The sequence below is a fragment of the Clavelina lepadiformis genome, chromosome 7, assembly GCF_947623445.1.
Source record: "Clavelina lepadiformis chromosome 7, kaClaLepa1.1, whole genome shotgun sequence".
Taxonomy (NCBI): domain Eukaryota; kingdom Metazoa; phylum Chordata; class Ascidiacea; order Aplousobranchia; family Clavelinidae; genus Clavelina; species Clavelina lepadiformis.
Window position 1 is genome coordinate 2597006 of NC_135246.1, and position 24231 is coordinate 2621236.

The window sequence follows — 24231 nt, forward strand, 5'->3', positions numbered from 1 at the left end:
TTTACTATTTCATACTTTATTGAACAAGCATAGCGTTTATACCCCGCGGGGATATTCCCTTGCATAGTGTCGATTCGTTTTAGTAGGCCTATTTTAAGCTTATCATACAAAACTACGTGTTACATGAGACATTGTTTCAATTCACATTTCTGAATGTCGTTTCTTATTGCACACAAGCACTTGTTTGCTTACTTATAGTAGGAATGTGCCAACTTGGAAATGTTTCGAATTCAAATCGATTTGATTCAGAAACTGAGCAGAAAACAAACAGGAATATCCAAAAATGTAAACTTGTTCGGTACAAGCCACACCGAGTCCGTAAAAATAACCATTGTTATTGAGATAAGAATTCCTATACATAAGACTTTACCAAAGGCTTACTGTATACGCAATAACACACCGCGCTGTTGACAAACAGATATTCGCAATACACATGCCATTTGAAATGATATCCACATACTAGAGCAGTGATTCCCAAAAAGTTTTTCAGCTTGTGGCACACTAGAAATATTATAAAACCCTCGCGGCACACTTACAAAAGAAGAAAAGTTGCTTTAAAAACATATATTTTCACTTGTTAATGCGATGGATGTGCTTATTGGATGGACATGTGCTTATTTATCAGTTATTGAAGCAGTTGGAGAGCTTTTAAGTTGCACATGCTTGTCTGCATGCCTTATTTTAAATATGTAGGCCTATACATTTCTTTTCCGAAATTCCAAAAAGATTCGCGGCACACCTGAGAATCTGTGGTGGGACACCGTTTGGGAATCACTGTACTAGAATGAAGTCGTCTATCAGTTCCCTTATTCAGTATTAATGGTTGACTTTATTTACGAACAAGGAGTTTCACTTGCGGTTCGGGATAATCTGTGCTTTTTATTTTTCCACTTCACAGTCTATGTATAAGTAGATGAATAAGTGACAAAGTAAGAAGTAAACACTTCATTCGCGGATGAGTAAATGGAACAAAACACATGACGAAGTATCCGAATTCTCGTTTTGAATAAGTAAATGCAGGGCTGCTTAAAATGTGGTCAGTACAATTACACTTGATGTAATCGAATCTAGCTAAAATCTAGTAAAACGGTTGGCGGTTATTTCTTGGAATGTTTTCGGTTTGAAGTGATGTCAAATGTCTGATGTAACATGTGGTTATTGTAGTTTTGTATTTATTCCAGAGCTACCTTGTACGAGAAAACACTGTCTTTAGGATTACATAAGTATGTCCGCCGGGCCTATATGTGTATAACTGGTTTGATTCAACAAGTCGAAGTAATTTTTGCCGCCCATAGCTAAAACTGATTATTATTGGCGGTTTGCATTAAAAGACTTTTGGTTCAGTTAGAGCTTTGCGAAATAACCTTTATCTTTAATAATCTTTTAATCTTTGAATTTTTCATACCTTTCTTTTGAGAAAGTTGGAAAAGTTGCTCTTTGGAGTGATTTTTGAATGCAGCCTTTTCGCAACTTGTTAAATAAACCATTAACTATAGTTTCGTGTGGCTTTTTTGTTTCTCAACAAATTGTTTTCTTAATTTACCATTTAAAGACCAAGTCCAGGGAACTTTGTTTGAACGAAAGAAACGGCGTATACCGGACTTTCGCTGGTTTGACCTAACAGTTTGCCGTGGTATTTCGGGACACCCTCTCAGTATGCAAGGCAACAAACACAAAACTGGTCGGCCAAAAACTTTATCAACAAAGACTTACAAAGTTACAAATAAGACTTGAGTGTACTTTTCAGCATGTTCAACCTACGAATATGTTTAAGGCAACTAACTGTGACTGTGGTAATAATCTGATTCAGCGGCATTCTCTTTTGGAAAATCTATACGCGCTCTTAACAGAGGGACGTCGTTTTCATATAAGTCTCTATAACATTTATTCAAAGCGCACAACCAATAATACAAAAGGAAGGAGGCTTTTAGAAAGAGCAAAAGTTAAAAAAATACAGTTTTAATACAAAATCAAACAATAACTTCCGGTCATCAAAACTTATTACAAACAAAAATCCATATAGAAGAAAAACAGGGAACTCCGTTGTACACTAAAGAATAAAAATAACTGTGCATAAACCGGATCATTTTAAATAGCAACATTATGTCGGGGTGGCTTATCTACGAGACTGAGAAAAGTATCCATCTTCCGGTCAAAGTCAATTGGACGCATGACTGGTTCGTGATAACGCGTAGTCATGTTCGACCCGAGGTAAGTGATGAGTCGGCATTTTTCTTCGAACTGATCCAACTGTTTACGGTATTTCTTGCGGATGTACCCGGAATTCTTGGGACTGAATGCTGCAAAGAAAAGTTTTTGAAACAGAATACAGAATAACTGAAATATATTTTTTCCATTGATTGAGGAAGTCGAACTTGTCAGATTAGGCTAGAGGTTAGGTTTAGGACGATATATTGCCCAGTCGTCTCAACTTGAAATATTTTAAACCGCAGATGTAATGATACTACGATTGACAGCATTTTATAATTAGAATTTATCACCAGTCAATATAACCTTCTAAACAAAGTTAAAAAAAAAACTTGAAAGTAGCCATGTTGGGTTAAGTTGATATGGACTAATATGATATCTAGATGTCATGTTGTACAAACCCCAATGTCAAGTGCATGCTGCAATGAAACCTTCTCTAAGTACTGTATATTCATTAGGGATGGGTCGATACAAACCCAAACCCGAATAGATTCGCCGAATATCGCCTTTATGTAAGATTCATGCAAACACGAATACCAACAATGGCGAACCCGAATAGAATATTACTTATAAATTTACTGAATTTTGTTAAAAACGATGATCTAGTTTCCCGACAAAGCTAAACTAGAGTCAGCAGTACTTACAATGAAGGTCGTTTTCCTAACGAATTTGCTTTTTCAATCGTTTTTTAAACACTATTTTTCGAAAGAAAGCGATTTGTTTATCGATTACGTCATTTTAGAAGCAAGACTTGACAACTTTTGGAGGAAATTTTATCGTTTGGTTCTAATACGAATAGATTCGGGATTCGTTCGTGTCGACCTTCATGATATTCGGGTTCGCACGAACTCGAATAAGCTTTCTCGCGGCACATCCCTAATATTCATACTACAAATTAGTCTACGTTTGATTGTTGGTTTTCGTTGCTTATGTTTACAATTGCAATAATTTCGACGATTCGTATAACTGAATCGTACAACGAAAAATTGGGTGTTCTAAACTCAGCAAGTATTTACCGAAAAAAATTCATTTCGCGTTTTGCGATAGAAACATAAAACGCGAAATAACACGAACAGAATTGTCAATAGGCGTTATTATGCTCGTACAACTAACAATTGCACAAATTATTTCATCTATTGCAATGTGACCTCTAGTTACCTTTCAGAGAGGAATGACCTTTGTACACTGAGGAAAGGATACTTCGGTTTGAGGCAGCCCACAGCAGTGAGAGCTTTTATAACGGAAGTCGCCGCTCCTTGCTCTAAGTAGCCCAGCATTGGAAGACCGACGATGCTGGAGATTTATGAAAATAAAAATGATTCAAAAATAGGAAACCGAAATTGCGATATTTCAGTAGAAACCTGTGATAGCTGGCCCATGCTTACGAAACTTTTAGAGTTTTTAGCATTTTTGTTTATGTTTCTTTATGCGTAAAGTATAATCATAATTCCGGTAACTCATATTTGTGTAAAATAAAAATACTGAATTCGCCAAATTGAAATTTTCCAAACAGGTAAAGAAAAAGTGGGCAAAATAAAAAGGCAAAATAGTAACAAATTGGATTACAGTAATCCGAACAAAAAATAACATGCTGTATAACTTCATGTTAGGTTTTGCCAAACTGAAAACCAAAAACAAGAACAAACAAATGGTCTGTTACTTTATTGTTAAAAGATAAAGTTTGTAATATTCAAGGTTTAAATATTCCAGTTGTACATTTATTATATGGAGTTTTCAAACTTGTACAATTAATTATCTACTGGTAGTTTAAGGTGTCCCTACAAATCTACATATTCTTTATAAACTTCTTTATATCTATTCTTTATATCTAAATTCTAAAGCATATATAACTATATATTGTTATGATAGCAATTCATAAATATTGCAACTTTAGCTCAACCGAAATCTATATCACATACGTATACTGCGTGTATAAAGTATTATATTTACTCTGTTGGTTGCTTCTTCGGCGGAAGTTTATTTGGAAGTTTTAGGTTCGAGTATTTTGATGGGATTTTCATATATTTCTCAAGTTTTTCTTCATTTTGGAAAATATATAATTTCTCCTTGTACTCAACCACTAAGTCCGAGTTTCCTTCGACCAAAGCTTCATATCTGGAAGATTACATCAGAAGTTATTACCACACACTAAACGACATGGAATAGCTGTAAACCAGACGTGGAAAGCGTACAACATGTAGAAACTCTTCATAACTTCAACCAACTTTGTGACAAATGATATCTTTACTATAAAAGTTTGAAGCGCTAGAATTTATAACTAATAATCCCTTTATAGGCCATTAAAGAATTTTAAATTAATAATTACAGAAAACAATTGATTATGTAGTGAAGCTATAGGATTTAAAAAATAAGGTTCTTGTGTCATAAGTCCAAAACTTGCCCGAGTTTTCCATCGCAAAACGTAACTGGACAATAACCGTTTAACTCAATCTGCTTTGGAAACTGCACCTTCACTTCATCCCGGGTCCGTCGCTTCGGTATTTCTTCTGGCGGTGGTAATGCCTTGTTGCTAGCGGTTCCACAAATTTCTCGAGATTAGCTGAAAATAGGATTTACGCAAAGCTGTAATTACAGTAATTTGTTGCATGTTGTTACTCGGTACGTTGGGAATCGGCTTAAGGTTCTGCATTACAGCGTTTATTACATTATACAATAATCTAAACAATGACGTAATCGTGGAAAGGAACTCATACCTAGAAATATCTCCATGTTTCTCTTGGAGGAAGTTTTGTAATACTTGGACTTGAATTCTACAGCAAATTCGAGATTGGAATCGAAGCTGCAGTCGACCAATTCTCCATAAAGATTGAGACTGACCGGACAGTACTGACCATAACTGCCCCGCCGGACCTCAAACTCGGTGGGACTGAAACAGAGCTCGGACAGTTTGGCAGCTCGGGCTGGAATTATAAGTTACGTTACAGTATACTATAGCAGTATAGCTGATATAGCCTACTCACAGCATGCACCGTAATCGGTTGTTTTGCTTGCTTGTTTTTTGCACTTCCTCGCGAAACATTGTCCTCGTTTGCAGAAATACCAGCAATGATTTCTGCTATCGACCTTCTCCTTGGAGATGGTGAGCTAACTTTTTGGGCTTTTTGCGTTAGGTCCTTCATAGCCGCATCTGGTAAGCATTGAAAAGTTCAGAAGTATTCTGAACTCTTTCCATTAACAATTTGATGCTCTTTTTCATTTTCTTGCTCGACATCGCTTCTGGGCTTTGCAAACATTTGCACAAATCCATTATGGTTTCGAACTCTTCCGACAACTTTTCAAATGGCTTGTCAGCAGCTAATGATTGCCGTTGTTGTTGTATACAAGCCCAGTTAGCTCGCATTGTCTATGCAAACTCACTGAACGCAATTCCTGGACGGCAAAGCCATTCGCATGAGTAAGACTTGAGCTTATTGCTGAAGTCTTCAGGAGTACCTGATGCTTCAGTTGTTGCTAAGCCATATGGCCTCAGAAAATCTTTCAGGAAATGCTGGAAGAAGTTTACTTTACCAGCGTTATTTCCATTCCCATAATTAGCAGTTGTGAACTTTTTCATTTTTACATTAACCTATACCACCTGCAAAATAGGTTTTTAATGAAATTACCGGCTTCAAGTACAATTTCATACTGGACACCTCCGAGTCCCTTTCAGTTACTGCTGGGAATTAACTTTGCTTCCGCTCATTATGCAAGAAGCCCCTCTCAATACACTAGCCGTTCAGGAAACACTTCATATTTGCTACTTGGGCCAAATGCCATCGAAAGCTTATATGTTCCGTGCAATTCATTCAAGCTTTGCTTCTTTACCGCACATACCCTTCAATTACACTGGCCGTTGGCGAACAGCTTTACATCTGCTCATTCGGCCCAATGCCATCAAAAGTGAAAATTTTCCGTTCAATTCATTCAAGCTGTGCCTTTTTCAACGGGCATCCCCTTTAATTACATTGGCCGTTGGCGAACAGCTTCAGATCTGCTCAATCGGCCCAATGCCAAGTGTATATGCTCGTTTCGTTCGATCGACATGTTCAATGAAACCTTTCAATGCGACGTTCAGGTACGGTTTCCATTAACTATGCCTGCTACATACAACAGTAGTTCTTTATGGAAGGCATTGAACGTTCGGATAAGGTTTGCCTAACAATAAACATAACGCATTCAAGATTCAAAAATCATTTAGAATAACCTTACAAAAATGATAGGTAGAACGACATAAAAGGATGAAAAGAAACTAGCAATGAATACTGGGTTACAATCAGTCAACCTGCTCATTGTGAAATAGCAGGGTGGGCAATGGGCGGGCAAGACGATTTTCAGGTAGAGCTTCACACATGTTAATAATGTTATCCCTGTGGTAACTTTTCTGACACCTCTTGCTTGAAACTCCCAAGTTCAAAAGGATCGATAGGCCACGCTTTCGCCGTCTGTATTCATACTGAAAATGAAAATCAAGTGAGCTTTTGCCCTTTCCGGCAAAATGATTTACCGGATTTACCACATAAATAAGCACGAGCAATTTCCTGTAATACGTTCACTGTATGCAGACATTCAAATCCAACGGTCTCAAACGGTTTCCAACCGTTCTCGTCATGAAAATGCTCTAGCCATTTTGGAAGAGGAAATGTCCACTCACATGGACTCACAGCTATAAATATTGTCGGTGGACCAAATTGCTTAACAGCATCCTCAAGGTATAAGTGTTGCCATTTCCAGTAAGATGGTGAAAAGCTTTTGCCATCTAGTGATTTGTAGGTGTTGGGCTTAAACCTTCTTCCAGCTTCAATAGCCCCGGATATTGTTTTATACAACCAACGATCATAATTGAACTGCAACAATGCGTAATCCATAGAGTAATCTACAACTGGGCTTAGAACTTTCAATATAAATGCTCGTTTTAAACTCATCCGGGCATTACCGTTTCCAACACTTGATTCGCACATTGTTTTGTAAGGGTATAACAATGGCCATATCGCTGTTTCAATGTATTCAATTTGAAACAATTCGTAAAACGGAATTTTTTTGGGTACTGATCCCATTTGCATTAGTGTTATCATCTCACCATAGCTGCAGGCATCCTTGTTAACCAAGTACAAGTAAGCTGCAAGCAACTTTTCTTTTCTCGTGCTATCTTCTACTTCACTTATTGTATGTCGAATGCTTTCCCCTTTTAAATGCGCTGTCGCAGCGTCGGTTTTGCATCTATAACCATGCTGCAAACGAACATACTTCCCACAGTCTACTCTATATATAGTCAGAACTCGTTCATCATCTTTTGACAAATGACGCAACTGTGTTGACCATAAACGTGGATTACGAATTCCATATCAACTTCCACGACATTCACATTTCGTTAAATGCACCGAACTGAGGTACATTGACGATCCCAAACTGAAAAACAGTTATTCGTAAGCATTGAAAAGTTCAGAAGTATTGTGCACTCTTTCCATTAACGTTTTAATACTCTGTTTCATAGTCTTGCTCGACAGCGATTCTGGGCTTTACAAACATCTGCACAATTCCATTATGCTTTCCACTTCCGCCGTCAACTTTTTAAATGGCTTGTCAGCAGCTAACGATTGCCTTTCTTGTTGTATACGAGCCCAGTTTGCTCGCATTGTCTCCGCAAATTCAATGAAAGCAATTCCTGTACGGCAAAGCCATTCGCATGAGTAGCACTTCAGCTTATTCCCGATGTCTTCAGGAGCAAAACATGCTTCAGTTGTTGCTAAGCCATATAAAGCTGATCCATGCTCGTATCCCAGCAAAACATATGTTCCACAATTGGAATACAACAGCGTCGTTTTTATGCCATCTGCTTTACTTCACAAACAGTGTATATCTAATGATCTGCAAAAGAAACACTGAAAGGTGAATTCGCTGAAAGAAAATTGCGCAAAGCAATGAATGAAAAATATAACAATGAAATCAGTTTGCACGCATTTACGTTGTTCAAGGCAAGCATCAAAACAATCGCAACGTCAATACAAGGACAACGTAAAAAAGTACAAGTGTGTATGGCATACATTCAAATCCACTAACACATGCACTAGGCTTTCTTTGTCAAAGCTTGGGTTGCTTTTTCTTTTCCTTTTTGAAAAAAAAGTGTTTTTCTGCATCGTCTGTTGGCCTTCTTGACTTGCCTTTTACCGTTCTGAACACTATCCGTTGTTCTCCTTCGATGCTCACAGACGATGAGGATTGCAAAGCGTTTTGCTGCACCTCTTCCACTTCACTATCGCTACTCACTTCTACCGCATGCACCGTAATCGATTGTTTTGCTTGCTTGTTTTTTGCACTTCCTCGTGAAAAATTGTCCTCGTTTGCGGAAATACCAGCAATGATTTCTGCTATGGACCTTTTCCTGGGAGATGGTGAGCTAACTTTTTGAGCTGTTTGTGTTAGGTCCTCCATAGCCGCCATTACATAATTTTTTCTGGTGGGCTCTTTTTTGAAAGAGTCAAGGTTGGTCTTTCCCTCCGAACACAAACGTTTCACCTTATCGAGGTTGCTAAAAACAAACTTTGCTGCGCCTAAATGCACCGAAGTGAGGTACATCGACGAGCCCAAACTGAAAAACAGTTCTTGGGAAGCATCGAAAAGTAACAAAATAGTTTACATTTTTTGCAACACAGAAACAAAACACACATGTAGCATTTCGTCCATAACATCATTAAATTTCGCTGTCGTTAAGCATATTGACGTTGATTGGTTGATTGATATTATTTGGATTTTGACTGCAGTTTGCTGAACACAATATGATAACAAATAGGACACAGCTACTCCGTCAAGCAGCTTCAAGTTTAAATGATGCAAGTACTCATAAACATAAACCTAAATTATTTCACTCTTTCTAAACTTCTAAAATTTGGTTTACAATTGAAAATGGTAAATACAAAACTGTGGATTGGAGCCGCACAAACTAAATGCACTATATGTAACAAAGCCCATTTTTATTATAAAAAGGGAAAAACGAGTATCCATCAATTGGTATATGTTCAAGTTGGTATTTATTGATCGTAAGCAATCTAATGCAGAGCTGTGAAAAAATTTAAAAATAATTTTTTAACTTTGATGGACTCTTTTTGTGAAAAAAATTCTCGTGAAAATTGAAGGTCTAGTACATACGTGTCAAACTCCCGGCCCGCTTTACAACAAAACTTGGCCCGCAATACTATTTCATACATTGAACTATTTCCGGCCCGCGAGATCATTGTACAGTATAACTTACTTTTTTCAAGCAAGAAACAAGATTACAACAAATTGCACAATACAGCAGCACGGCAGTTGCCCCACCATACGATAGAATAAATAAATTTATTCTAACGCTTGTAATCTGGGCTGCTTTTTTCTTTATTGTTGTGTGCTTTATTCTTCAATTTTTAATGCTTTTGCAAGGAGATAAATGAAACTTAATGATGTAAGAGAAGAATAAGCAAAAATAGCCCAGTCAAAAATCGTCAAAAACATCAAAAATTTTGTGTTGTTTCGCTGCCTGTTCCAATTCATGTTTCAATCAAGTTTTATCTCTTCGGCCCTAGGTGTTAAATAATTTTTGAGTTTTGGCTCCTGGTGCGATTGAGTCCGACACCCCTGGTCTAGCGCATTTCGCAACTGTGCATAATGTGGTCAAGTGCTGTGTCGTTCATAAAACCGACAATAGTTCAATAAATTATAAAATGATTTTCTGATCATAATTATTATGTAACAGATAATATTAATAACCAGTTTGCTAACTTTTCAAAGAAAAAAGTGTTATTTACTAAAATGCAAATACACTCTTCACTATTAAAACAAATCGAAAAGTCTCCAATAATTTAACTAAGCATGAAAAAAAATTTTCAGTTTAGATTTCAAATGTGAAGTTGCTTTAAACTTCAACGTCAAGGGTTAAGCTGGTTGTTGTCAGGTAAGATAACACTGGTCGACATGATTTTTATTTTCTGGCAAAAATGGTGACTTCTAAGATAATTTGCTCATGCTGATTACGAATATGAAGTCGCTTTTTTTCTATCACGTCAAGATTTTTTATAATTTGTGATTTAAAATTTTGCACTTCATTACTAATAACAGCCTGTTCTATGAAGTATTCCTCGTTGTTGGGTCATACTTACTATTGTCATAGCCATTATACATCATTGTGACGTCATAATGATTTTATTGTGAGTAAACCAGGCTACATACAAGCATATGTACAGTACCATATGCCAGCTTGTGCGTATCAAAGTCAAGCCTAAAAGCTGTATTGTTGCACAATACAAATCAATTTGCTTCTATCCCTGTAGCTCATTCAACTAGCATGAAGGAGTCTTACGAAAATATGAAACTTTTTCTTTCGAAGTTGAAATATAGCACTCATACATGGAAAGTTTGCGTTGATTTTAAAGTCCTAAATATGCTACTGGGTCAACAATCTGAATTTACAAAGTACCCTTGTTTTATGTGTGAATGGGACAGCTGAGACAGGAGAAATCATCGGATTAAACGTGAGTGGCCGTACTTCCACCATTACATATTAAACTGGGTCTCATGAAACAGTTTGTAAAAGCTCTCAACAAAGAAGGTGTATGTTTTAAATACAGTCGGGAAAAGTTTCCTCACTTGAGTGCCGAGAAAGTTAAAGAGGGTGTATTTGTTGGACCTCAAATCAGAACACTCACCGAAGACCCCCAATTTCTTATTACCATGACGGATGTGGAAAAAAAAACTCTCTTTCACCGAAGTTGTATCTAAATTTCTTGGAAATACTACAGATCCGGATTACCAAAATATTGTAGAAAACATGTTGGTTTCTTATCAAGCACTTGGTTGTATAATGAGCTTAAAGGTTCATTTTCTACACGCACATTTGGACAATTTTCCTAAAAACTTGGGTGACATGAGGGAGGAGCATGGTGAACGTTTTCACCAGGACATCAAAGCCATGGATATGCGGTATCAAGGGCAATGGGATGTAACGATGATGGCGGACTACTGTTGGTGCCTGAAACGCGACAGCAAGAATAGTGAGGCTGCAAGAAAAGCTAAAAGAAGAAAATTCATGCCAAACACCTATAAGAAAGAAAAGTTGTTTGAATCAAAAGTTTATTGATCAAATGAACATAATTATGTGCTACTGGGGTCTAGGGTTTAGGTTTAGAGGGTTAAGGATTAAGCTAACAAAATCTCAAATCCAATTGAGTAAGTTAAGCGCCTTGTAGGCTGTGTTTCGTTTCACGTACGGAGCTCTTGGCCTGTAATAGGGCACAAGCGCCATAAATACAACCGTTTTTGAGTAAAATTTTCATTCAATTTTTGCAAAAAAGTGTGACGTGATGGGTGAATTCTGACTGCAAATTCGGAATCAGCATAGTCAAATTAGGTAAACTCAATTATTTGTTTGAAAAAAATAAAAAAAAAATTGAAAAATGTCGCCTAGTGTAATTAATCAATTAAAGGAAACTAATTGCAAAATGTTTAAAAAAATATGTAATTTTAAACATGACAGCATTTAAAACCAGGCCTTTTTTTAAAACTAACTGTTCCAGTTACAAAAAAAGATGTTTCTTAAATTTTAGTATTCTCAAAACCTTTAAATAATTCATAATTCTTGGGTTTTGAATAAAAGAGCTCAGCAATTTCTCATAAACTGTGAGCATAATGGTAAAATAAAGATGAATAATTTCAAATTATCAACTAGACTAAATCTACAGTATATATCGAGACAAAATGGTGTGGTGGTTATTATACAAATACAATGACGTGCATAGAAATTTTAATACATGTCCCTATTTCTACAGACAGTATATAATGGTTACAAATAAAAACATCGTATTGACAAAAACATTTCTAAAAAATTCAAACAAAGAATCATGCCTACCACAATGCTTCATGCCAAGAACTTTGCAATAAGAATAAACAGCTATTCCCAGTTTCATTCATTTGCAAAAATTGTCAGATTAAACCAAATTAGTAACAAAAAACCTGAAAAAGAAGTAAAAATATGTATGATACCAACTAATCCATTTTATCAACAAATAACAAATCCAGTAATGCCTTTATGCTGTTGTTTTAAATTTACATTACTTGAACTGAGACTGTTAAGAAGCTGGTCTATGTGCAATAACCTACAGGTTAACATAATTTAACCTACCCTACATAGCGTAAGGATTTAAAAAAAATTCTTTGAGAACTAGGGTAGGGTAGCCAATTTGCGAATAACTTCATATAACGCAAAGTAAAACGTAAATAAAACAAGTTCTTCTGATCACACAGCCATAATTTTTATATCATTAGAAGCGTATTTTCATTCCTTACATTATACTTTAAAACCGTAAAGTTTTAATAAATATCTTTCAAGTGGTAGCAAAATTTGCACCAGCAATTTTTGCGCCAGTGTGCGAAAATTGCGCCAGTGTGCGAATGGAAGAAACATGAATTTCACACTTATTCGAGCTAGTTTTACTGTATTCGGATTGGTTAATTTTAATTAAATAGACATCAAATATTCATTCTAGCTTAAAAGCCTGACGATTATTTTCCATAAAAATGGCATTTTTTGAAAATAAACGTAGGCTATAGTAAGTTACATATGTTTCGAACAGAAACCATAACCTTTATTCTTTTTTAGATTTGTACGCCGATTCTAAGCAAATGCGTTTTCTAATCGTATCGTTAATTTTTGACATTGACTGTAGGGTTGGAAAATAAAGGTGCTATTCTTGTTAGACTCTTAGACCGTGCCCAAACATGTACCGATAAATATTTAAAACATAGGACTATACGGTATACCGCATACACCAAAGTATTAAGACCAGTTTAAAATAAAAAGAGCCAAATACCAAGAAATCGGAGAAATCAGAAGTAGCGAATCGTTTTATTTACGGCTAACGAACATCGGAAACTTAAGATAAAGGAACATACCAATCCACAACCGTCTTTCAATGTTCAACATCCACGTGCAATCAGAGGCATTGTATTTGTATAACATGTGTTTTTTTTTAAAGACTTCAACGAAAATAGCAAAATCCTTTGCAACAAATGATTTTAAATATCACGCTTGAACGGAATCACAATATGGAAAGCAAACAACTTCAAAATAACAACAGTAAGAATGGCAACCAGAGCTAAAATTCAAATTGTCATCTGAAACTAGCATTCAGATATGCCTTCACTCACAGTTATGACAGAAGTAAGTGAGCTGTTCGACGTCATGTTGGGTGAGATTGGGATCCAAGTGGGTACATTTAACATGATACCAGCGATCGCAATTATCGCATTCTACCCACCTGGGTTCGTCTTTTCCCCCTGAAAACTGCACACAACATTCTGTACAAATATCCTCGGAGATAGTCATCGATCTTTCGTTCGGAGATTGCTTCTTACCTATTCTTTTTTTGTTCTTTTTCTGTGTCTTGGAAAGTCTCAAAATCTTTCTTTCATCCTTTTTTTCTGTTTTTCACGAATGTTTGCCTCCTTTTTTTTTAAACTTTCTTCTAGCAGTCCGATCGCGTCATCGGACGATAGGTTCGAGGGTAACGCTTTTTTTGTCTTGGGCTTTGTGTTCTTTGCTTTATTAATTGTGGGCAATTGAAAAAGCTCACGCCTAGCTGCTTTGGATGTCTGGTGTTCTAAGCAAAACTGCTCAATTTCTACTTTTCTCTTTTTTTTCGTTTTCAGTTGCTTGTTTTAAAGTAAGCCATGCATTGTACATCGTTTCCTCACTTTCAATCTTGTTCTCAAATCTATTATTGAACAACGCTTTTTCATCGGATGTCAAGCTTAACTCCAAACGCTCTAATCCTGCCAGGGATCTACTTCTCAGTGTAGACAATGCTGGGTTTCTGTCGTGACTGTGCTTGGATTAAAAGAGGTTGACGGACCAGCAATATCTACATTTTCTCGTTCCCTCGAAGCACTCGTTGAAACTGGATACGCTTCAAATTATCCATCAAAGATGTTATCTTCGGCTTCCACCGGTGCAGTCGGGTTGAAAGAATAGGCCTATACCAAATCGTTGAGTAAATCGTCGGATAGGTTCTGATCTGGTAAATTTAAAAGACTAGAAAAATAACCTTGCGTGGTTGCAGAAGTAATTGGAGCACTTGGGGAAGACGTCAACACATCATTGCAAATGTCGGAGGAGAAAGCCGCCTCCGATCGGTCATTGGGAGTAACGCGATGCGTGTGTTTGTCACTAAAAATAACTGGCTGTACATTGTCATCTGGAGTTGATGTCTGAATTGCAGTGACAGAAGTTATTGGGTTCTCAGACCCTGAAAAAAATCCTTGTGAAGGAATCGTCTGGGAGTAATCAACAGCATTTTCGTCTATCGGCCATATACCACAAGCTTTGATAGATTGTTTGATTTTCGCGGGCTGTGAACTTTTTTGCAACGCTATGGTAAGTACTTTACCAAAAGTGAATTTTGTCACTGGTGGTTTCGTGTTCCTCACAAAAGTTGAGCAAGTTGATCTCCATTTGGCTTTAATTTAATTAATTAATAATTTAATTTACAGAGCAATGTGACGTACCTACAGTCCTACACCCATTCACTGAAACTAACCACGTGTGACTCAAACGATTTTACAGTTCTGTGAAATTGCATTCGCATATTGGCTACTGCATCAAAGTTGGACCAACGTAGAAAAAGTGATTAAAAAAGAAACTTAAAGATGAAAGAGCTCCACGAAAATTTAAAGAGAGTTAGAAGAGGAACTGTTGCGCAAGTGTGCGAAAAAAGAGCTCTCTAGCTCCTATTATTCGCGAAAAATTAAAAGATCTGTACAGGGAGCAATTTCTTGCCTCAGCAAGAAATTTAGCTTTTTTTGAGTACGGTGTGTTTCTCTATATAAAAAACAAGGATAATTTATAGGTAAAAACTTGAAAATTTGTATGTTAACGGAGAAGGGCGTTAAAATGTTGCACACGAAATTTTAGTCCAAAATGTGCAAAGCTTAAAATTTGATTAGCGATTTTTGGCAAAATTTCGCTTACTGGCTACTTTCGCATATTGGGTAGCCTACCCTATACAAGTTTTTCATTTCTGTTCAGGCAGTCTGGCCCGTATAGAAAAAAAGCGTTGTACACAGAATATATCCAGCGCACAACGTAGCTATCTGGTGCACCCTAGTCATTGAAAACTACACTGTCTGTTGCACAAAAAACTTTCATTCCATACTGGCAGTCTGGTAGCCTAGGGCGACTTGGTAGAAAAGAAACTAATTGATTTGATTTTTTATCAACGCAAAAATCTATGTCTCTCAGCACAAATAATGCTTTCAGCAGCCCTTGAACAGTGTAACATGAGGTGCAACTTAAATTTAGGTTTACCTCCAAACTTTTCGTTTTTGCGTCGGACTTCAATTTATAGCAACCATGCGCGACCCATTTTGTAAGTAGTGCTACCGTTGCAAACCCTTAGGCAACGCATTAGCGACGCTTGTTCCTGTTTTGGTAAACACTGAACAACTTTAATTTCGGGCAACCTAAAATGCAGCCTACGACCTAGGTGACAATCGAAACTGGCACAAGGGTTAGCTTGGTCACCGGGGCTTGAGTGATGTCGGAAGTTTAAGTCGGAAAAGGAATTTCTTCAGTTAGAGGATAAAGATTAATTATTGACTTGTTGTGATACCAAAACACAACGATACCATACCATACTTAAATCACAGGAAAATCAGAAATAACAGGTGTTATAAATGTTGGGGATAACTCTAACTCGATAAACAGATTCTATCATTTCTCTTTTCTTCATTGGCGCGGTGGGAACCAATGATACTGTAAAAACGTGTACATGTGTTTGTAGTATCATTGGTGAGAACCGCAAGACAGTAGTGTAAGTAAGATTAATACTTAAGAGTACTCATAATGATTAATTTCGTTAGACATCCGAGTATGTTTGAAAATCATGGCAGGCTGATATATTAGATATGGTTTGTATTAGGTTTCATCATATTTCATTTCATGTCTTTCACATTTATTTCTTTTAAGTTAACACCTAATTTTGTAAAATATATGTGTCAGTGACTTGCTTTGAATCATGCAACTCTTATACTCGGTTGAAGGGCTACCCCATTGACTTATGCTAGGCCTATACACGGTACCGGTAGGCAATTAGCCTATAGGCAAGCTTAATCATTGATACAGCTAAAATACAAATATTTACAAAAACAGTCAGTGATAGTGCTATGGGAATATGGTGTGTGGTTTCTAGACTGGCCTAAGCCAAGTCTAACTGTTGACTCCGAGTTAGTTATCTTGACTCCGTTGCTTTTTACTGTCTTATTTATTGCTTCTTAAATCAACACCAACTTCATAAAGTTTAGTTGTTATATTGTCCGAATAAGTTGTATCGAATTAGCAATATTTACACCATGATCCCACTTTCATAGTAATTCAGTAATAACTTCAATTTAGTAGAACAAGGGAAATAACTCAGAGAAGAGAGAATTTCCAAGAGAGCCATTTAAATCCAACACTTGTTTTATATACTAAAATATTGACCAATGAGGTAGTGCCAAATTAACTGCTATCACACGTGTACATGTGTCCATGTTATTCTAAGCTTTTCATCACAAAGAATTCAAATCGATTTTACACCAGTACAGAAAAACCACTTGACACACTTACTATATCACATATTGGTTTGAAACCACGATTGTGATTAAAGATACTAGAACAATACCTTGCTACCATAAACCACGTGTCGCATTGTACGTTATCTGAACGTTTTCAAGTACACTCAAACTTTACGCCGTGAAAACAATGCTATTTGAAACACTTCAATCTGCGTTAAATATGTCGGTTCTGAATTTCTTGTTTGAATAAGAGATTAACACGATAAATACGTCTGTTTTAACATTTACTTAATTCCAGCCAGAGAGAATGCAAAAACCGCCTTTTAAAAGTGTCAATTATAATTTGATGATATCCAAACGCCACAGTGCAATGCAAACACCTCGGCCTTTCAAAAAACTTCCATAGAATTAGCCCTATACAGAACTAATCCAATTCACATTTGGCTTTTAGACTCGGCTCCTCAAGAGATTCGTGGAACTCAGTTCCTAAACCCCAGTATTAAAAAGATAAAATAGCTGGTTTACATTCGGAGATTTTTGTAGCCTACCAACGTCAGGCACCACGGTAAAGGTACATTGTAGATTCCTACAAATTAAAGTGGTTACTGTTATTTATTATTTAATAAATCCAGGCTAGCCTAAAGTTTAGCAACTTTGGTTGTTTTACCCAGAATGCCATATCATAACTGCATTGTGTTATGTTATTTATTTTTCGCCAGTAACTATGCCTCCACGAGGAGGAGCTAAAGTTACGGTGCTACCCGTTGTAGTTATAGCACAATAAAACACATACTCAAAGCCCAAAGGCTTAAAAAACATGCAAGATAGCAAATAATATAATTGATCGTAGGTTAGCATGGCCGCCAAAGCCAAATAGTTCCAAAAAGTAATAAAATAGTTCCAAAATTAACACAAACAAGGAGACAACTACTTTGTTGTAAGATATAGTTTATAGAGGTAATGTTCTCTAACATTGTCGGTGATTTATTTTAAAGCTTTGTTTTTGAAAGTTGCTTGTTTTAAATTTAATGGTCTACCAGATTGAGCTGTTGGCCTATGTTAAGCAATGCAAACTGTAATCACTAGTAAACGATCCCGGTCACCTAGCTGAGTGTTTGTGATATAGGATAAAAGAAATTAATGCGGTATTTCAGGCAAATTCACTATCCTTAGTTTTTCAAAAACCTTACTAAAAATTTAGTTTGTTGGCAGCAAGATCTTGATAGCGTAAGAACTGGTGGAAATACTAAGGTTCATTCAACTCCATTCCTGCAATCTTTTAAAATTCTTCAGTCACCCCACAATGAACAAAAGAGCAGCACGTTTCTGCTTACCTAGCAAAAAAGCAAAATTAAGCTCCTCAGGTGAATAGTAATTAATTAGCGTAGTGTACATCATTAATGTGTTAAAACTGCCACCTCATTGAAACTACAGTACTTGGCGAAGCAGAAATTTCATCATGCTTCTCATGGCAGTATTAGACGTCGTAGTGAAAATCACTGTTCGCTGCGAATCATTCATTCTGTAGTTCTTTGTTTGATAATTCGCGGAAACTTACCTAATCCCCATGCTAAGGAGACTCCTAGCATTATAATGAGTTAGTCACATTACATGTTAAGTTTTCATTAAATAAGGCGATTGGTCGAGGCAACACTTGCTTTGTGCAGGTAAAATTGATGCTTTTTTAGGTATTGTCAGTAAAAGAGAAGAATAATAGTGTGTGAACCTTTGTAGGCCTATAGTTCCGCATCATTCAAATGGAAAGCGTAACAAGACACATTGGCAGTGGTAATGTAGCCTTTTTGGTTAACATTTGTTTGCGTTCATTCAGCCATCTATTTTTTTATATTTTCAACGTCCCTCTTATTAATCTGGGCATTGCTGGTCCTATGTATAATACCAACGGCACCGTATGCAATAGTTGAATAGTGCAAAAGTTGCTATCAGTTATATAGACTAGATCACTAGAGAAACGCTAACATTTGTTAGACTGGAATTTGCCTCAGACAAACCTATTTTTATGCCCAACACACCTTCACGCGTGACTTATCACGCTTAGGTCACGCTTCCAACGCATGATCAACATCATGTCTGGTGTTCTGATTGGTGGATATAAAACCTCGTTGCCTCGCCCTCAAGGAAATCGGTTAGTCGTTACAACCCAGCATAGCGTGTGGGTGGACATCTTTATGTGAAAAATTTTGTGCTTTTTTTTCTGTCTTCAACAATGGTTTGCAGAATTATTGGGGTTTGAATAGACTTGGAGAAATCCTAGACTAAACTACGAGGAATGTGCTGTGATGTACGGTACGCAAAGTTTTTTTTACACGCGGTTCAACAGGAAAATGGCCTGGTTTGTTGTTATCTGGTCGTTCAAATGAATAGCAACTATTATTGCTATGTCTAATATCATGCTTCACCTGGTTCAGGTCAACGTTCATTATCGAAAAGTTGTGTCGTCGTTAGTGAACAGTCGTTACGTCTACTGACTTTTTCCTATTGGTTATTTATCACATATACAACACATCTATTTCACTATCATGGAAGTAAAATGGAAAGCTTGAGTAGGCCTACACTGGCATAGCTGCCATGTCCAAAGTTTCAACCACACGAAAAACCCCAGGAAGATGTGTTAAGAAAGGACTTTCGTTCATACAATCAATGCCATTGGAAATTGTTTGTTCCCGATGCTTGTGTTTCCTCGTGAGGGTGTTGATCTTTTGCGGATTTTGTGTTGGTAACGACGCTTTGAACGGCGTAACTGAAAAAACACATTTCGGCTCTTAATGATTAGGACATTTACTTTTTTACTCTGATGTCAGCTATTGAACTTAGTCACATACAGCATTTAAACATGCCGATGAAGACGTTTTGTACACAGTCTAAGTTGCAGAAAAGGAAACGGCTGGTCGGCTTCACTTTGATGTTGCAATGCTGTTAATCTTCAGAAACCAAGTGCTTGAATGGTGTCAAAGTGATGTTCATACAATTCCGTACTTTTCAGGCTTAAGATGCACTCTCGTGGGGTACGATGTTTCGTCAAAGAATCATCCGAAACTGATGTTAACAAAATTGAAACCTTAAAAAATACCTACTCTTTACACTGGCCTACACATATTGTACAGTAATTCACTACTGGCACTGATGAGGTGTTTGACGCTTAGCTTGATTCTTTTAATTCTTTGTAATTTAACTTTTTGTGTTTCTGCCAAGCCGTATTCTTGACAATCGGTTTACTGGAATATTGGACTATTGCCCGCTTACGAGTTAGTTTCGCCTGCTCGTCAAGCACAAGCGCATCCTGCGCCTGTTCCAAGCTTAGCTTGATAATTTTAGGAAAATGGGATACCTCAAGACACAGAGCATTTTGGAAGGGAGTAATGCAGCATCCACAATTTAAAGAACTTCTATTACTTGCCTTGTTACACCTGCAAGCAATGCCGTATTGGAGAGGGTGTTCTCTCTATTAACTTGCATAAAAACTAAAGTTTCAGTTGCCTCTATTGGAAGCAACAATTAGAATTAGAGCAGAACTTTTGACTTCTAGTAACTGCTGTAAGGAATTTGTTCCTTCAACCAAAATTTTGAGTAGATTCAAAGCTGACATTTAATATTCTGAGAAATTCTCTACTGAGTCTGTCAACAATGAAGAGGACAACCTTTTTGAAGAAGAAATTTTTATGTAATTTAGGCCTATATGTAACTTGTGATTTTGTGGTTAGTAAAATTATTTGGCTTTTTTTCTCGTCTTGGCTTTATTTATCACTGGGATCTGGCAACCCTGGTCGGCACACCAATTTTCTTAACACTTTTGTCTGAAAACCGACAGTAAGTTGGGCATCATTTTTAATATCTGTGGTTTCGTCCAACTGCAATGCAAAGCAGGGTGCTTCTTTCATTTTAGCAATTAACTGTGGCTTGATATCTTCAGCAATCATGGAACCACGAACAGTTAGTGTATCATTGGACAATGGTATTTGTTCCACTTCACCTACAGCTTGCTTTCCGCCATTACACAAATTTGCTACAATTTGCTTCTACCGCATGCAACGTAATCGATTGTTTTCCTTGCTTTTTTTTTGTACTTCCACGTGAAACATTGTCCTCGTTTGCAGAAATACCAGGAATAATTTCTGCGATCGACCTTTTCCTTGGAGATGGTGAGCTAACTTTTTGGGCTTTTTGCGTTAGGTCCTCCATAGCCGCCTAAAAAAGTTTTTCCTTGTGGGGTCTTTTTTGAAAGAGCCAAGGTTGGTCTTTCCTTCCGTATACAAACGTTTTACTTTATCGAGGTTGCTGAAAGCAAACTTTGCTGCGCCTAAATGCACCGAAGTGAGGTACATTGACGACCCCAAACTGTAAAACAGTTCTTGGTAAGCATCGAAAGGTTCAGAAGTATTCTGCACTCTTTCCATTGAACTTTTAATGGTCCTTTTCATTTTCTTGCTCGATAGCGATTCTGGGCTTTGCAAAGAGTTGCACAATTTCATTATCGTTTCGAACTCCTCGGACAACTTTTCAAATGGCTTGTCAGCAGCTAACGATTGCCTTTGTTGTTGTGTACGAGCCCAGTTTGCTCGCATTGTCTCTGAAAACTCACTGAAAGCAATTCGCATGAGTAGCACTTGAGCTTATTGTTGAAGTCTTCAGGAGTTCCTGATGCTTCCGTTGTTGCTAAGCCATATGGCCTAACAAAATCCTTCGGGAAATGCTGGAAGAAGTTTACTTTACCAGCGTTATTCCCATTCCCATAATTAGCACTTGTGAACTTTTTCATTTTTTCATTTACCGATACCACCTGTGAAACTGGTTAAAAATGAAATTAGCAGCTTCAAGTACAATTTCACACTGGACACCTCCGAGTCCTTTGCTGCATGTTAGCCCAGTTTGCATGCATTTCTTCCGCAAATGCAGTGCAAGCAATTCCTGCACGGCAAAGCCATTGGCACGAATAAAACTTCCGCTTATTGCCGAATGCCGATATGTTCAGGAGAACCGCATACTTCAGTTCTTGCTAAGCCATATCAAGCTGTTCCATGCGAATATCCCAGGCAAAAAAATTTTCCACCATTGGAATACAACAATTTCCTTTGTATGCCAGCTGCTTTAATTCACATACAGTGCATGTCTATTGATCTGCAAAAGAAACACTGAAAGGTGAATTCGCGCAACGAAATTGCTCAAAGCAATGAATGAAAAATATAACAAGAAATCAGTTTACAAGCACAAACGGTCTTCAAGGCAAGCATCAAAACAATCGCAACGTCAATACAAGGACAACAAAACATAGTACATGTTTGGAAGGCATGCATTCAAGTCCACTGACACACGCACTACGTTTTATTTGTCATGGCTTTCTTTTCCTTTTTGAAAGGAAAGTGCTTTTCTGCATGGTCTGTTGGCCTTCTTGGCTCGCCTTTTACCGTTCTGAACATTATCCGTTTTTTCCCTTTGTGAGCTCGTTGTCAAAGTTTTTGTAACGCTCAAAGACGATGAGGATTGTGAGGCGTTTTGCTGCACCTCTTCCACTTCTCTGTCGCTACTTACTTCTTCCGCATGCAACATGATTGATTGTTTTGCTTGCTTGTTTCTTGCACTTCCACGTGAAACATCGTCCTCAGTTGCAGTAATACCAGCAATTATTTCTGCTATCGACCTTTGCCTTGGAAACGGGGAGCTAACTTTTTGGGCTTTTTGCGTTAGGTCCTCCATAGCCGCCTTTTTTTTTGTTTTTCCTTGTGGGTTCTTTTTTGAAAGAGTCAAGGTTGGTCCTTCCCTCCGTACACAAACGTTTCACCTTATCAAGGTTGCTAAAAACATACTTTGCGGCGCCTAAATGCACCGAAGTGAGGTACATTGACGAGCCCAAACTGAAGAACAGTTCAGAGGTATTCTCAACACGTTCCATTAACGTTTCAATGGTCCTTTTCATTTTCTTGCTCGACATCGTTTCTGGACTTTGCAAACATTTGCACAAATCCATTATGCTTTCAAACTCTTCCGACAACTTTTTAAATGGCTTGTCGGGAGCTAACGATTGCCGTTGTTCTTGTATACGAGCCCAGTTAGCTCGCATTGTCTCTGCAAACTCACTGAAGGCAATTCCTGGACGACAAAGCCATTCGCATGAGTAGGACTTGAGCTCATTGCTGAAGTCTTCAGGAGTACCTGATGCTTCAGTTGTTGCTAAGCCATATGGCCTCAGAAAATCTTTCGGGAAATGCTGGAAGAAGTTCACTTTACCAGCGTTATTTCCATTCCTGTAATTTCCAGTTCTGAACTTTTTCATTTTTCCATTAACCTAAACCACCTGCAAAATAGGTTTTTCATGAAATTATCGGCTTCAAGTGCAATTTCTTATTTTACACCTCCGAGTCCTTGCAGTGACTGCTGGGAACTAACTTTGCTTCCGCTCATTTCTGCAAGAAAACCTAGTCTTTCAATGCAGTAGCCGTTCAAGAAACACTTCATTTTTCCTTCTTGGGCCAAATGCCATCGAAAGTTTATTTGTTCCGTGCAATTCATTCAAACTTTGCTAATTTAGCCACCCCATTCGTCTATTTCCCGCCCATTAAAATGGGCCAGAGTTCGGTAATTTTTTCCCATTCGAATGGTAGGAAGTATGCCTTTCTTGAACCAGAGTTAGACGACATGCATTTGGAATGGGGAGATGTTTACTTTGGCAGAAATATGTTATGTGGGAAACCCCATTGCTGAAAGCAGGTAAGGTCGTTCCGGTGCCGTACAGCATGCGCCGGTATCTGCCGTACAACTAGGCGTAGGCCTTTAGCTTAAGGCTTTTGCCTTACAACTGTAGCCTAGGCGTAGGCCTTGAGCTTAAGACTTATCCCGCATAATAGCAGTAGATTGGAAGGTTTACATAAAATTGCGAGTGTGATAGAATTAACTGGCTCATAAATGTCCAACTTCCGGATCCGGGTGACAAAGGACGAAGGTAAACTACAGCGAACTAGAAAGTCTGTAACTGAAGGCAACAAGCACAAATAACAGCTTGCCGAGCCTAGACGTTTCATTCGTTCAGTTTTCTGTACTCTCAGGCACACTTCTCGTAAAATCTGGGTACAAGCATGCTCAATTAACAAGCGGTTTTGGCTACATCTAATCTCACCACCGGGAGATCCGGACCTCCGCCTTTTACTCACTAAGCTGTCGTATAAGCATTTACTTTGTCACGGTTATCACCATGACAGAGTCTTAGGGTGGGATGCACCAAACCCGATCAAGTACAGATTACTTATGATCCGCGATTAACTACTGTTGATCTTTACTAACGGTATGCACCAGCGAAGATCAGAGATAATCCAGGATTAAAATAAGGCATTTAATCCTTGAATTTAATCCTACTGACGAGGAGGTTTAAGTCTAGATCAATGTGAATAATTGATGAAAAGCAAGTTTATGGAAGTATTGGAGAGTGCTAGAGGTTGT

The 24231-nt window shown here is 37.6% G+C and overlaps 2 protein-coding genes across 2 annotated transcripts in view; both read right to left on the reverse strand.

The window, feature by feature from the left end:
- Positions 1 to 24231, reverse strand: part of LOC143465206 (uncharacterized) — a 32603-nt gene that overhangs the window by 3750 nt on the left and 4622 nt on the right. The gene's annotated exons all lie outside the window — the stretch shown is intronic.
- Positions 1867 to 6665, reverse strand: LOC143465513 (adenylate kinase 9-like). Its single transcript, XM_076963845.1, has 5 exons — positions 4923 to 6665; positions 4610 to 4768; positions 4159 to 4323; positions 3367 to 3501; positions 1867 to 2300 (listed from the first exon to the last, which is right to left on the reverse strand). The coding sequence occupies exons 3-5, from the start codon at positions 4227 to 4229 to the stop codon at positions 2255 to 2257; spliced, it is 252 nt and encodes an 83-aa protein (XP_076819960.1). The 5' UTR covers positions 4230 to 4323; positions 4610 to 4768; positions 4923 to 6665; the 3' UTR covers positions 1867 to 2254.

What these genes read in the sequence shown, in the direction of transcription:
- LOC143465513 (XM_076963845.1), bottom strand. Translation starts at nt 4,229, where the DNA reads ATGAAAATCCCATCAAAATACTCGAACCTAAAACTTCCAAATAAACTT. An exon ending in CCGAAGAAGCAACCAACAGA is followed by an intron (nt 3,502 to 4,158) that starts GTAAATATAATA and finishes ATAAATCTCCAG; the next exon opens with CATCGTCGGTCTTCCAATGC. An exon ending in AGGTCATTCCTCTCTGAAAG is followed by an intron (nt 2,301 to 3,366) that starts GTAACTAGAGGT and finishes TTTTCTTTGCAG; the next exon opens with CATTCAGTCCCAAGAATTCC.